Genomic DNA, 15,565 nt, shown 5'->3' on the forward strand with positions numbered 1-15,565 from the left:
TGGCTCTCAGATATGTCGGTTTCCTTACGATGTTTTCCTTCACCGTTCGAGCAAATGTTAAATACGCACATAGAAATAAAGTCCATTGGTGCACAGCCGGGGATCGAACCTACGACGCTGAAACCATAAGGCCAACACTGCTCTAACCGAATTTTAATATCTATTCTCACAAATTTTATAGTTCAATTTAAATAACTTTCAGAGCCAAAAGTCCGAAAAAAAAATTACGAAAATTACTGTATATTTTTATTTGATGTGACCAATACTACATGTCATTCAATTCACATGGTATCACTGTCAGTCCATCGCTCGATAATAAATGAAGAAGGCAATTCAAAAGACGGTTAATGATGTGCACGATCGCACTATGCCTACCGGCTTTAAATTTAGCCGTTAAGGACTACCCACATTTCTTGCAATTTTTTCATTAGGGACGTTCAAGTATTACGTAAACAGAATTACTCCAATTTATCCCCCCCCTTCCCCTTGTCAGCAAAAGGTAGCAAAGCTCTCAAAATGTTGTAGGAATCCGCTAAAATGCATTTCGTTTACAAGCATAGACAATGAAGCACATAGAAGATAGAAGGACATATTTGTAAAAATTAAATAATTAATAATTACGTAATCATCATATAAGAAAACTAAAATCCATCCCCCCCATAGTGCTTACATAATACTAGAACGGCCCCTTTAACAAACTGCAATAGTTTTAATGAAAAAAATTATTTAAATTGTTTCATTAGCTCCTTTTTTTATTTTAAATCCGATAAGCAAAGTGGAACGATAATTTGGAAGGAATGTGCATGTCCAATTAAAAAGGGTGCATCTAGCTCTCATAAGACTGCATTACTTATCGCTTATAATATAAATAAACATCTTCAAAATTTCTCCCAAAATTATGAGCATATATCCAGCGTAAAAATTCTTTTAAAATAAATCGCTCTCAATTATACAATACATGGCACACTGCATTGCGGGCTTGCTAGCAGACTTCGCAAATATCCTCAAGTAATCATTTCTTCTTTGTAGATTTATATTTAACAAAAATTAAAACGTTTACCTGTTCTAAACTTAAAGTCCTGAAAATAAACAATTATTTGCTATTTTCTTCAAAATTTATAAATACTTTTTAATTTTATGCAAATAAGTCAGTTAGCAAGCCAGCTATTCAATATAATACAATCGACATCTAACGATTACCTTGTCACCATAGAATAATTGAATCATATGGATGGATATTGAAGCTTAAAAGTGTTGACACCGTGACATCGATGATTCGATATGTACCGCGGTATTTCAAGAATCCGATATAACATTCAATTAATTATAAGGCTATCGCTAAGAAATTGTATTGATGGTGACCGGTCACACAAGACTTTATTTATAAAGGATTAGTTTAAATTAAGGTTGACTGACCAAAGAGATATCGTGGTACAAATCGATAGATAGGTGTTATCAACAGAACCCGATCCCTGAAACTGCTATACAAATTTTTCACTAGTACAGTAGAATCAAAGGATGACAATCAGTGTACGTCTTAATTGGGAGAATATCACTTTTTGGTCCTTCGACAAAATGTCAACCGGAATTTGCATTAAAACTATAGGAATTGGAACGTACTAACTAATGAACGTTATCGACACTAGATAAACGTAATGTCGACTGCCGAAACGCGATGTCGACAGAAGGAACAAAGATTCAACTAAAAGTTCGCTTCGGTGGGCTCTTATTCTTCTGGGTGGAGACTTACGCCTTCCACTGTGAATATTGACACCTCTGAAACAAAAATATAAAGTTTGTAAGGTAAAAATATTAGAGTAAAACAGTGTATGTTTGAGTGTGGGCAAAAACGGGCGTAATTAATAAGACGATGCAGTCAGCCCACCCATTTCTATTAAAAATGGATTTATACCATCTACTTAAACATAATCTCGAATTTAAAACGTTTATCTCAAAAAATGTGATATTGAATTAGTGATATGTAATTGTAAGAGATGTTAATAAAAAATGCATCTTAAGTTATCCTTAGTAGTAAAACCTTGGTACAAAACCCTATAAAGTGTATAAGATGGGAGATATTACGAAAATATTTGAGTTATGACAATTCTTTTGCCAAAACTGCGTGTGCATACATTTGGCAACGTATCGGCTCGGGAACTAGGGCGTGCTTCATACGAAATTAAGTTAAAATGAGTTTTAAAAGTTGTCTTTCAGTATATGCCAACTTGCAGTAATACCGCGTGAATGAAATCGCGTGAATTTATTTAATATAGTAATTACAAAGTACGAAAAAATTGCTTCTTTGAATTGATAGGTCGTTGAAATCCATTTGAGTATTCAATTATAGAACCTAAGTTCTGATATTATTTTATATAAAACTGAAGTATAAAGCCTAGTAGTAAGTATAAAGTGTATAAAGCGTAAATCTTGTAGAATTTAGGGGCAAAGTAACGTGGATAAACGTCAAAGCGGTCTAGAGTACTGTAAGTTGTTTACTCGAGAGAAGGCGCACATAAAATCCATATTACGTCTGACTCGAGTTTATCAGGATTAAAGGGAACAAATTGACCGCGAACATTACTTCAGCGAGGTTTTTTTACGTTCTTTCCAGTAGGACCTTTCACTTCTAGCTTTTTAAGGGGATTTACTTGCACATAATAACTAATTTTCTTCCACCCTGATATAGAATAGATATAGAACGACAATTTGTGATTTGATTATAATAAAAGTGTAAATAATATGACTAGTGTATATCCTTTGCGGACCTCATGATAATATATATGTGTACACAATAATTCATAGGAATAATACTGTTTACAAGACTCAATTTTAATTTTGTATAGCCTGCTTCACTTGTTATTAACAAGTAGTTAGTAAATCGTATTATGTGCTGTTGTAGGATGAGGGTTGGGCCAAACCGCATGGACGAGGGTTGCCATGTACTGGACGCTTTTGCTTTATAAATCATTCCTTGTGTTTATATGTGTTTTGGTATTTTTATTCAGTTATTAAAAAGAAATACAAAGAACCTTTTAACTTAACATCCCATTATTAGAATATAGATGTTTGGATAACTTTACGAGAGAAAATAAATTATTACAAAACACGTTACACATTACAGTTTCTATAAGCATTCGATATCATTTACACATAGATACTGGTTTCATTCAGTCAGTCATGCACAACACAATACAAACTGCGCTTAAAACCTAATGGAATCGATTATTAGTAGATTTTCCATTAGAAACAAAAACATCATACTACTAATCCAGTCTACTAACCATCCGGCAAGTCGGAAAGACGTGAAGACAGTTCCGCGAAGTAATCGTGCCTCATCGCCCTCGGTGCTGACAACCTACGCGTCGGATCAGGCTGTAGTAACGCCGCGGCTAATCTCTGCGCATCCCTGCCAGCGTCGCGCATGCGCGGAAAAGCCGATGCGAGGGGTCTAGCTGCGCACCAGCCCCAACGGGCAATGTGCGTGCGCAGACCCGGTAGGCGAGTTACACCTGACCAACTTTCCTCTGTTGGAGTTCCGAGAACCTATAAGAATTTTCATACATATAATAATTAGTTGATAATTCTTTTAAATATTTCTTAAGATTGTTTTTAAACTAAGGTCATTTTCTGTAAATATACCTGACAACTTTAATTACTTCTCCAAATATCTCACAAACTAATAAACCGATTTTTACGAAACTTGAAATATATGGTAATCTAATATTGATTTCAGTTTTCGAGAAATAAATAAACAAATACAATTACGAAGTTTGGCACATGTGTTTGGAAGCTTAATTAAATTTAAATATTAACCAAATATATATAAAATTATCTCAATTATTTAAAGAAACCTACCTAAGGGCGTTATGGACCGGATAATTGACATTCGTTATCAAGATTATTGCCTCACCTTGAAAATCTTATCAAGTTGATCGTTGGTGTCCCGTACTCCGGGGAACGTGGGTACACCACAAAGCATCTCCACGAAAATACAACCCACACCCCACATGTCCAGAGAAGTTGAGTATTCTGTGCTGCCCAGCAGTACATCTAAAAAGCCACACAACATATAGATACTGTCTTGTAAAATTTATAACAATAAGGGCCTGCACAATGATAAAGTGTCAAATAGCTATGCAACACATAAATTATTCGAAAGATAAAAGTTCCAAATAAGATACTTCGAATTTCATGACGTATAGCGCTATCTGACAGTCGTGAAACGCAAAAATACTATTTATCCTACGAATAAGTAATAAATAGCTTATTTGGAACTTATCCGGACATTGTGAAACAGGCCCTTAGTATACTAAATCTGCTGCAAAACAGTCATATCATTAACATACACAAAGAAATTAATTCTAAGAGTCTTCTTTTGACGGTGATATAAAATTTGTATATTTTTCATCTGCTGTCCATTTTGTAGTCATATATTCAATTTTGTCAGTTCTTGACAGCTCTTACGGATGGAATATCAAATCATTTATTGAAATTAGACCACCTAAAATGGTACTATTGAACGTTAAATAAAATATAAAGATGATTTTAGTTGCCCCTTCCAAAATTTAGTTTCGTGTAGAAGAATGGGCAAGAAACTCTATTACAATAGAATTTACAATTTTGTATACATTAGTTAAATAATTATGTGATGACAATGTACTTTGTTCACAAATGCTTATCTATATATATAAGTTCGTCTTCTGTTTGTTTCCAAATACAAGGCGGTGCTCAAGTTATGCAACCGATTTTATAAGTAAAGAAATAATTATATTTCTTTCATATTTCATATTATCTGACAAAACTGACGTTTTATTATATTGTAATGAATTTGTTTGTTTGTGGAAAAAGACGAGAGTTTATCACTTTTTTGTTATATCATTTTCGAATTTTAATTAAAGTCAATTACTTTTAATAACTTTTATAAAATAACAAAGTCTAAATTTTGTTTTTATAATTATTTCAAGTCATTGTCAGTACGTATATTGATTTTTTGGTCAATTATTACTTTTACGATATTTTGTTTAAATTTTGAGGTTCAGTTATCATACGTATTATTTGAGGTGCTACCTTTTTAGGTCTCAGATTTCTGAATCTGTTTCATGATCATTTGTATAGGCAAGTAGATGAACAACCTGTGCCTGACACACGCCGTGCACATTTTGGGTCAAAAGCCGTTTTCCTCACTATGTTTTCCTACACAGTTTGAGCGAATGTTAAATGCACATAGACAGCAAGTCATTGGTGCACAGGGATCGAATCAACGGGATGAGAGTTGAACGCTGAAGCCACTATCCCTACACTTGCATCTACCTATCGGGCTAAAAATATCAGAATAAAGCCGTACGTACCTGGTGGCCTGTACCATAACGTGACAACTTCGTGTGAGTACGTGTGACTAGGCACCGACTTTGCCCGAGCAAGACCGAAATCGGCTAGCTTCAGCTCGCCGTGCGAACTTATTAATAAGTTTTGAGGTTTCACGTCCCTGGGGAAGAAACATATATTATTATGCCTTATTTTAACATGTATATACTCATTTTATTAGTTATTCATTATAGGACATCGCTATAGAAAATGAAATGAATATGAGGTTCATTGCAATTTCTATAGTATAAGTTACAATCCACATTTGTTCTAAAATTCAGCTTAAACAATAAATTTCCAATTTAATTTTTTTACGTACGAGGCACTTAACAGAGTTTTTTTTAATTGATCAGAACACTACAGAATATATCAAGCTCTGGAAAGCTAGATCTAATTTGTTGGTTTAATAAATTTATGTTACTTATACAAAAAGATTGTTTGGCAAATAAACTACAAATCAAAGTTAAATTTGAGCCGACCAGGAATCGAACCCCATATTATCATCTCATGCAGACCATACATTTGCAACTATGAATAAAAGTTATTTATTATTTATACCACTTCTTATTATAAAGATAAAGTCTACAAAAAACATAAAACATTTATTATCGCGATCTCAGATAGAGGTAACATAAAAAGAAGATAAAACCCCTTTCTAGTTTCCACAAGGTCGTCCTTTTTGGTCGTCCATTTAAGCAACACATATTTTTATGTAACCATAGTTTTTAGGATTGAATTTCGCTTTAAATGCAGGTGTTTCGCAAGGCCCTCTATTAAGGCCACATTTATTTCCATTATAGATATTTCTTAACATCCATCAAAAGTAACGTATATATACATATTAAAATTGTGTAAACTAACCTGTGAAGAACCCGTCTTCGATGGCAATACGATAAGCCTCGAAGTAATTGGAACATATACAGCCTAACATTATGACGATTAAGACCGCCGGGATGTCTCTCCATATATTGTGAAAGATCCGTATCCTGGTAAAAAAATAATATATTTAAAAACTTATCTCGGTAAATAAATGAATTGATTCATTCATATAAACAGCAAAAAGCTTTGTAAGGGTGTATTTTTTCGCAGCTCCCGCAACTGTTTGCGTAGAGTAAAGATAACAACTGCTCCCATGGTCATGAGTATATAAAGCAACATAAACTTTGTACACATAAAATATAAACTGAATTTATATTATACTAGGTACGGTTTCTGTAGCTTTAAGTACGTCGGAATTGTATATTATCTACTTCGATGACTATCCAAAACGAAAGGATTTAAGTTTTTACTTACGCATTTGATATCACATTTCATTTCACGAATATGTGTTAATTAAAAAACAACAGACTACTAAGAGACTAGCTGCCCACGACATAGGGAATCCTAGTGTGGGCCTAGAGCACTTTATTTTATAGCTAAAAATATTGTTTACTATATGTAATTAACTTTTTTCTTTCTTTAGATAGTCTTTTGTACTCACCACAAACTCGAAGACAAACGTCAGTGTCTCTCTTGTATGTACGATATCGTGTAACGTAACAATATTCGCATGTTTCAGTTCTTTGAGTAGCGACGCTTCCCGTATTGCCGTGAACGGTGCGCCTTCTTCTTCTTGCAGTCTGATTTCTTTTAACGCCACAACTTGCTGTGTTAAACTATAAATAAATTCTGTCATTAGCATACAATGTTTAAATAGTGAAGTTAAATTGAAAGACCTCTTAAGATATTTTGACGTCTATTAATTAGTAGCAACCAAGGCGCCACAACCAATGAATGATGAATATCAGGAAAGTGGAGCAAGTGAGAGAAGAATCAGGAACGTAGCAAGTGAAGATGCATGGTCTTTATCTACCCATTCGGGAAATAGTGTGAGTGTATGGACAGATAGAGTTAATCAAGGAAGTAAGACAGATAAGAGTAAAGCATTCGATTATAATTGATCAAAAATAAATACGGATCGGAATAGCAAGTCTATAATTTCATATTAAGCTTTAACAAATAATGCTAGCTTTTTTCATAACAATTATCTACATAATATAGTCCTGCTACTTAACTCCTATACACACAAACTGTTTTAAAAGTGATACTTTAACATACCTAGAATAACACTAGCTATAACTCAGCAACTATTTTAAACTATAAAGCGATGAGTGTTGCCTTATTTCAATGGCACTTATAAAGTGTTAAGCTAACTTCGTACGAGACATTAATTACTTCTTAAGTATGCAAAGTAATTTCTGAGACAACTAAGTTTATCAAACATAAAACGCTTTGGGGCGAATTTCGATTGAATACGGTTGAAGCGGAGATGAAAAATTGATTGGCATTGTGAGTCGTTTCCATAGCGAGTTCGATTTCTTTATGGCGATAATATTGTCAACTAGACGGTTAAATAATTAATAAACAAAACTTATATTAATTATTACCAGAGAACCCTAACCTACACATTCACGTACATACCCTCACTTTTACACAATAACACAACAAAGGCAAATAAGTTAAAGTATAATAATCGTATTGAATATTTTTTTATTCTTTGTATTTTTTGTAGTTAAATATGCATTACATCTCTGGCTATATTTTCAGTGTACTTGTTTGTTATTATATATAAATATAGTTAGCTGTGGGATAACGACATGAATAAATGTTGTTTAAGTGAAAATTAGCAAGTAAAATTACACCAGCATGCAGAATTAAACTTGCTAACTTTCTATTACTGTTAATAGTACACAGCATAAATGCTGTATTTTATTACATATTAGTGAGCTAATATGTAATAAAATACAGCATTTGTGGTGTCGCTCGAAGCGAATTAATGTGAGATATTGTGTTTAAATATATGTTGTTAATATATTTATAGAAAATACCACTTTCAATCGTGCAGAAATTAGACATACGATAAATCTCAGATGTTAATAGCTAACCAAAAATTCGCTTCTTGAAAAAAAAAGGAAAGAGAATAACGATATAACTCTATGAAATTTAATCATAACTAGAACTAAACATATATTTCATGTATTATGTACCGTGTGGAACCGTGAGGAAACCGACATGTCCCTTAAAGTCGACGACGTGTGTCAGGCACTAGAGGCTGATCACCTACTTGCCTATAAGATTTAACAATGATCATGTAACAGATTCAGAAATGTGAGGCCAAGACCTAAAGAGGTTGTACCGCCACTGTTTTTTTTTTTTAATAATTAGCTTGAATTTGTTTTGCTGACTTGTGGTACGCCCAGCTGCGGTATTATCAGACTGTTTACAGTTTATTCAATTCTTTTTAAAATTTATTCCAACTACTTTAACTTTTAAAAGTCTCCACTGCACACATTTTAAAAGTCAAATGGGATATTCAGGTTGGAAATCCTCTGTATTTGAGTTCGCGTTAAAATGTTGACAGGAAGTAGGCTAAGAGCCTGTTTTACATTTTGAGCGTGGCCCAAAGGCATCTTTGCTGGGTACACACGGAATGACTTAACAACTTTACACTCAAAGGATCTTATGCGAATGACACAGGACTTTTAATCATTTTATTATGAGACAAAGGCTTACGATATGGTTTTGATTGGCAAAACATATATTCCTAAGAATGTATGTTTGTATGGATACGATAGGTTTGAGCTGAGCAAACTATGGGCATAAAAGTAACGGAGACGAATTTAAAGGAAATAATGTTCAACATCAAATTAAGAGGCATCTTTTTGGGATTTGCTGTAATGCTTATACAAAAAGTAGTGAAAAGAAATAGGTAGTAGTGTTTTATTATCGGAGTTACCAATACCACTTATGTAAGCTATTTAATACCTCCAACGACTACATAGTCGGGGAATTATCTAGAAAATATTTATAATAATAAAAAAAAGAATACATGTTTCGAAAAGAATATACGATGTCAGACTTACACCCACATAGAGAAAAATTTAATTTAGGATTTAAAAATAAATTGACAATTAACATAATTACATCTCTTAGCTAATCTATTTAACAAGATAAATACAAAAAAATTTTTTCGAGTAATATAAAAAACCCTAAATAACAAGATTGTCTAAATTGCTGAATTCAAAATTTCAATCAAACAGTCGTGAATTTCAATTTAGCGAGACAAAGATAAATTACAATAGAAATACAATTAAAACTTTATAAACTCGGTAACTACACTTTCAGAAGGACTTCATTTCCCTTTCAAAGGGGAAGATACGAATTTGCCTAGCCTTGGAAAGAAAGCCTCCTGCTGATAGAGGACAAATCTTTGTTTTTAATTTATTTTATTATTATTAATTGTTAAGATTTCTCCATACAAACGTTGTGTAAAACAAAAACTTAGCGATTAAAAAGAGTGGCGGTGAGTTTATTGCTAGTTCTTCTCTTCCTTTATACGTCCTTGATTTGAGAAATGTAAAACTAGAAGCATTTCATATAGTACATTTCTGTTTTTGACGTTCATAACTGTACATTGTACTACCTACATGAATAAATAATTTTTTACTTTTGATCCAACATCGATGATTATTGTATTAATATTTGACAAAAAAATTAAATACAATGGAATTGTTCGAAATTTATTAAGAGTATAACAAATTATTACATATATTATTCATATTACCGATATTTTTTATCAACTGACTGTATGAATAGTAATTTTGATAAAGAAACTTTTAATCAATTTATTTTCAAGGGTGACAGAGAAAAGTAAGGAAGACTACAAATAATGAACGAAGGGAATGACCGGTGCGCAGTGAATGAATACGCGTTCAAAATTTAAATAAACATGTTTTGTTGATGCGTTCCTAGAAGAAATAATTTGTCTTGTAAGTAGCATTGGCCGTGAGGCAACATCGATTTTACGATACTTTTAGTATAGCAGCATTTAGATTTAAAATAGTGGCGGAGAGTTTATTGCCAGTTCTTTTCTTCCGTTCTACGCCCTTTATTTGAGAACTGGCAGTAAACGTAAAATTAGAAGCATTTAATGTATATTTCTTTTTTTTTGACGTTCAAAAGTGTACATTATGTTACCTTCATGAATAAATTTTTAATAATGATTTTGAATTTAATTGAATTAGTAAAAACATCGATGTTTTTGCTTTCAACATCGGTGATCATCGAGCATGCCTATTACTTACTTGCTATAGCCCTTGTACACTGTGGCATACGACCCTTCGCCGAGTTGCTCCAGCTTTATATACGCTTCGGATTTCCCGAATGGAGAGTCACCCTGCAAAAAAAACACCATTTATCACATGAGCACTGGAAGCCTAATCCTTGAATTTACGAGTCCGGCTTTGCATACATTCAACTGAAGGCCGTTTAGAATACTCTATAAAACTAACCAATGGTTTACCAGTACATGTTTATGCTTGGACTGTTTCATTGATTTTTATGGGCTGACATACGACAATTTTTACGTACGGTTTTACTCAGCATCGTTTACGCGATTCTTACGCACGCTTAATGTTATTGTGTGATACGGATATATTTAATTGCACACAGGCTGAATTCACAAGAGTTGCATTATTTATAAGATATGATATAGGTTAAGTTTTTACTTATTACGTTTCTATTATGGTTTAAGTTCAGTTTTCTATTGTAGTAGTATTATGTTACTGTAAAAATAGGAAGGAAAATAAATATATTTAACAAAAAAAAAACCTTCATTGTACGAAAGATATTATTGAACGAACGCATCATTAAATTATAGAATGCTTTGTTTTGATGTTTAATTTCATAGTCACAAGAAAATTACTGAAAACAACCCTCAATATCTTTTATTTTTATATGGGACTGAATGCAATCGACCAGGCACTTTTTATAAAGTGATAATCTCTATTTATTTAGTACTGATAACTATATTAGAACCGTATCCACAAGTTATAGTACTTTGTGTCGAAAAATATTACATTGATTACTAATTATTTTAATTAAATATGTTGAAAGCATCAGATGCCTACGCAAACTCGCCAAAAACATTGAACATATACGAAAACTTGTTTAATATTTCATTACTAAAATATAATCTGTGTAACAGTAACGCCTGCATGTGACAGTTGACACACAGATGACTGAAGGTTTTCCCGCCATTCCCGACAAGCGTATAACAAATATGGAGTAATTAATAATCCATTTCCACGGTTTATAAGCATTATTAATAGATTGAGCTTTGAATGATTGATGTATACATAATGAAGATTACAGCGTCGTTATAATTACGACGTATTTTTGAAATAAGAACATATGACAATTTTTGATGTAATTCTATCATAATATATTACATTTTACGATTTTGTCCATATACAGAGAAACAAATAAACGCAAGGACATGATTCTGATTGTGTCATAATTTATATTCTAAAAAACGTTTATGTTTTTGTTAATGAACTTGGGAATATAAGTTTGGCTTTGTAAAACACACATACATGCACAATAACGCTTTTGTGTATTAAAAATAAACAATTATTTATTGTGTATACAGCCAGCATGCGGCAGTTATGGTAGTAAAGGAAAGGAACGGAAGGAAAAGTTAGATAAAATGAGTTACTCGAGTCCAGTATGAGATCAGAGAGACGTTACAGATATTGATTTATGGGCGTCATAATCCGCGATTAGTCTAGACCATGAATCATACCTTTAGGTGCGATATTACAGCATAAACTATAATTCGTAACTTCTTAAAATTACCACGCAAAGACACCATTATATTAAATAGCTTCAAGCTTATATCCAAGGAAAAAAGATACAAACAATAACTTGAATATAATTAAAACGGTTCAAATTTAACATGCTCCAGAAGACTTAAGTAGCTAATTTATTAGAGTAGCTTGAAGAACCTTTGACCTACTTCGCATTGTATAATAAGATTTTTAGAGATATTTATCAAAAGTTATGACATAAATAATAAATAAAATAAATCAGTGGCGTCACAACCACTTTAGGTCTTGGCCTCAGATTTCTGAATCTGTTTCATGAGCATTTTTTTAAATCTAAAAGGCAAGTAGGTGATCAGCCTCCAGTGTTATATTATGTGTACTTATAATTATTTTACATAATTTAAAAATTTTCCGACGTTTCGCGTGCTTTACAGCGTGCGTGGACACTTTCATATATATACATAGCATACATACATAGCTTCAATCCGTTGAAAAAGTGTTTTCTTTAAATGTGTAAAAGTTAATAAATAAACAATACTATATAATCCTATCCTGCTCAATCTCAAAACTCGTGTTATCATTTCTGCCTACGATTTTGGGAAAGGCGTAAATGTATAAACAAATAACAAAGCGAGGCATATTAAATTATTATATTAATATGTAGACAGTAGGCATGTTAATAACACGTTTACAAACTAATTAACAATGCTAATACTTAAAACGCAAACATCGCTCGATGTTATTTAGTGAGTTCCTCTGGCTTATGTATATAGCTAAATACTAAAGAAACATAATGTTGTATATTTGATTTCCCCAAAATATCGTAAAAACCAACATGTATTATTTATTTTTGCTCTCAAACATCACACCTGTTACTGATACTTTTGAAAATATTGTTACGAAGACGGATTGACTGCAATGTTTCTAGATTCCCACTACTAAGAGAACTTTTCAGGGTGAAATAACATTTCTGACCGTTTCAGGAGAGGTTCAATTACATATGAGAAAATTGTGATTTGCTTGTTACCTTAGTTTTAAGGCGACTGAAAGATATTTTCAGACAGTTTCAGAACATGTATAGTCGAGTGGTACAGTTTTGAGGAATCTCGTTTTCAGAATCAGTTATATATTATAAAACGTTCTAGGTGTGGGACAAGGGCGGAATGATACGAGAGAGAGAGGGAACATCGGAACCCTCTCGAAGATAGACTCAGTACTCTAAAACGTAGTACCAGGACAGAGCTATGTGAGAAGAACTGCACATGAATCACGATAATTATAGATTAGTTTCACATCAGTAAACACGTTAGTTAGGGTTACGCTGTGGACAGAAAATATTTTTACAGTAGAGAAGGAAGATACATATTTATTTCCAAAAACAAAAAAAATACGGATCGCTAGTAATTTCTAATCGCATGAGACAATCATTCTGATATCTTGTATTATATATGTAGTTTACTTACTAGGAATAAAATTATGCTATGAACAGTCATATCGAATAGCAGATTAGGTGACGTAAAAGTAACATTTGAAGCAATTCCCACGGGAAACAAAACTGTGTCACCGTATGCCAAGCGCCTATAAATGTATATCTGTCCATCAGCAATATAATGGCCGCCGTAGCTTGAATGCCCCGTAATAAAAATGGATGTAATAATAATATATATTCAAAGGCAACTGAAAAAATAAGTGTTAGAGAAATTAAGGCTGCGTGTACCGATTTTTTTGAAGAGCCGGGGACAAACCCGTCCTCCATTGAAAAATTATAAAGAGCCCACGAAATCTAGTTTTTAATCCGCCTAAATCTATTTATTTATCTATTTCTTAACAATAATTCTTATTTTTAATTTATAATATTATTTTATTTACCATAATATACTATATAACAACATACACAATACCTAAAACGTACCTTGTTCTTTAAAAGAAAAAAAAGTGTTATGTCTCATTCGTTATTATTTTTTATGATTATTGTTTTTTGCGTGTTTCTGTGTGTGTGTTTTGTTAGTAATAAATGCTATGCATATGCCCCCCGGCCCTTGCACATACTCAATGTATAGGTATATCATGAAATATGCCTTACCCCAAATGCACTAAATCTCTTGGTACGCCTGTTAGAATTTTCATGTGGTCCTAGGAACGCTTCAGACTTGGGCCTGGGTGGTCGCTTCGGCCTCATAATCACCCTTGCCTCCTCTCTCGCCCCCTCATCTAGTAATTTCGAGTCTGATGATACTGAGAGCTGTCTTCGAACCCGATACTCTCCGTTGCCACTGCCACTCCAATCTGTAAAAAAACAAAAATCGTTAACCTATAGTAACAAGTCACTTTTCCTAAAAGGTTCGGAAATACTTCAGTAGGTAGCTGGTTTCACATAGTGGTGGTGTGTGGGATAGCACTGCCTTAACAACTCGACGTCCGATGATGAAACTTCTGCAGATACGATCAACTCTGAACACTCTCCGATTAATTATAGATATGTGCCTTCTGTGATATTGATAAACGCCGAATTCGAGGTCAAAAACGCGCTTTTCTTCACCGTATACACGTTTTTTTGAATGTTTTTTATTATTATTACACATAACTATGTACATATGTATTGTTAAAACCGTCTACAAGGTTACCTTACATAAATAAATGTCACTTATACACAATATCTACTTTGACCGCATAATAGTTAAAGAAAATAAGTTATTATAATAATAATAACAATTGCAAAGTATATTAAAAGTAATTTATTGGATATTCTCTTTTTTATCGTTTTAAAGTTTTCCTTTATATTGTGCGCACTTGTCATTGAAGCACATGCATGTATTTGTATGTCATTTGTACTCTGTAAGTATTTCGTTTGTGTGACTTTTTAATATAAAAAATAATAATAAGTAAGCGACATATATGCGACACTTTACACATAAGTTTTACGCAGCGTACAAATATTTTTTTATTTCATTTTCAAATCCTGACAATTCCATATATAGATGGGCTAAATTAAAAATCATCCTCAAATCTGTAATGTTATTTATAGAATATTGCATAAAACTTTATTGAAACGTCGCCCACGAATTAATTCACAACAAATGAAATGCGTCAACTCTGGCACTGAAAGGAGCTATTTTTCTCTTGACGTCAATATTTTCGCTCTAAGAGGCACTCTGGAAACGCGTTAACGTCACAAAGAGATATCGACGCGTAAACACGAAACGAATAAATCATAGACAGACACTGAACAAATCGATTATGGGGACAATCAATCAAAACCGATAAACCGTTTTGATTCATGTTCGAATTTTGAAGTACATAAACCAAAAAAAGATATTCATATTCGCTTCGTGCCGAGGATCGCACTTTAGGGATGAGATTTGCATAAACACATTTATTTATTTAATTATAAGTAAAAAAATATCTAAAATCTAAAAGCTTTTACTTATACATATTTTAAGACAATACAGAAAGCCAAAACAGATTACATAGATAAAATATATGTATATAAAACAGAAAAAAAATAAGATAAGATATTAATTAAAATCAAATATGATTAAAACACAACATTCACACAA

General features: G+C 32.7%; 1 protein-coding gene across 3 annotated transcripts in view; it reads right to left on the reverse strand.

Moving 5' to 3' along the window:
• Positions 1–289: 289 nt before the first annotated feature.
• LOC111003748 (cyclin-dependent kinase 14) overlaps positions 290–15,565 on the reverse strand; it is a 92,162-nt gene continuing 76,886 nt past the window's right edge. For all 3 annotated transcript variants that reach the window (XM_022274418.2, XM_022274419.2, XM_022274420.2), the window contains 8 exons: positions 14,092–14,294; positions 10,488–10,579; positions 6,845–7,019; positions 6,226–6,350; positions 5,349–5,485; positions 3,911–4,050; positions 3,282–3,543; positions 290–1,776 (listed from right to left, as the gene is read on the reverse strand). In XM_022274418.2, coding sequence (XP_022130110.2) covers positions 1,727–1,776; positions 3,282–3,543; positions 3,911–4,050; positions 5,349–5,485; positions 6,226–6,350; positions 6,845–7,019; positions 10,488–10,579; positions 14,092–14,294 — 1,184 coding nt within the window. In that variant the 3' untranslated portion in view covers positions 290–1,726. The remainder of the gene's footprint in view (positions 1,777–3,281; positions 3,544–3,910; positions 4,051–5,348; positions 5,486–6,225; positions 6,351–6,844; positions 7,020–10,487; positions 10,580–14,091; positions 14,295–15,565) is intronic.

Source organism: Pieris rapae, chromosome 13 (assembly GCF_905147795.1).
Source record: "Pieris rapae chromosome 13, ilPieRapa1.1, whole genome shotgun sequence".
In the NCBI taxonomy this organism is placed as follows: domain Eukaryota; kingdom Metazoa; phylum Arthropoda; class Insecta; order Lepidoptera; family Pieridae; genus Pieris; species Pieris rapae.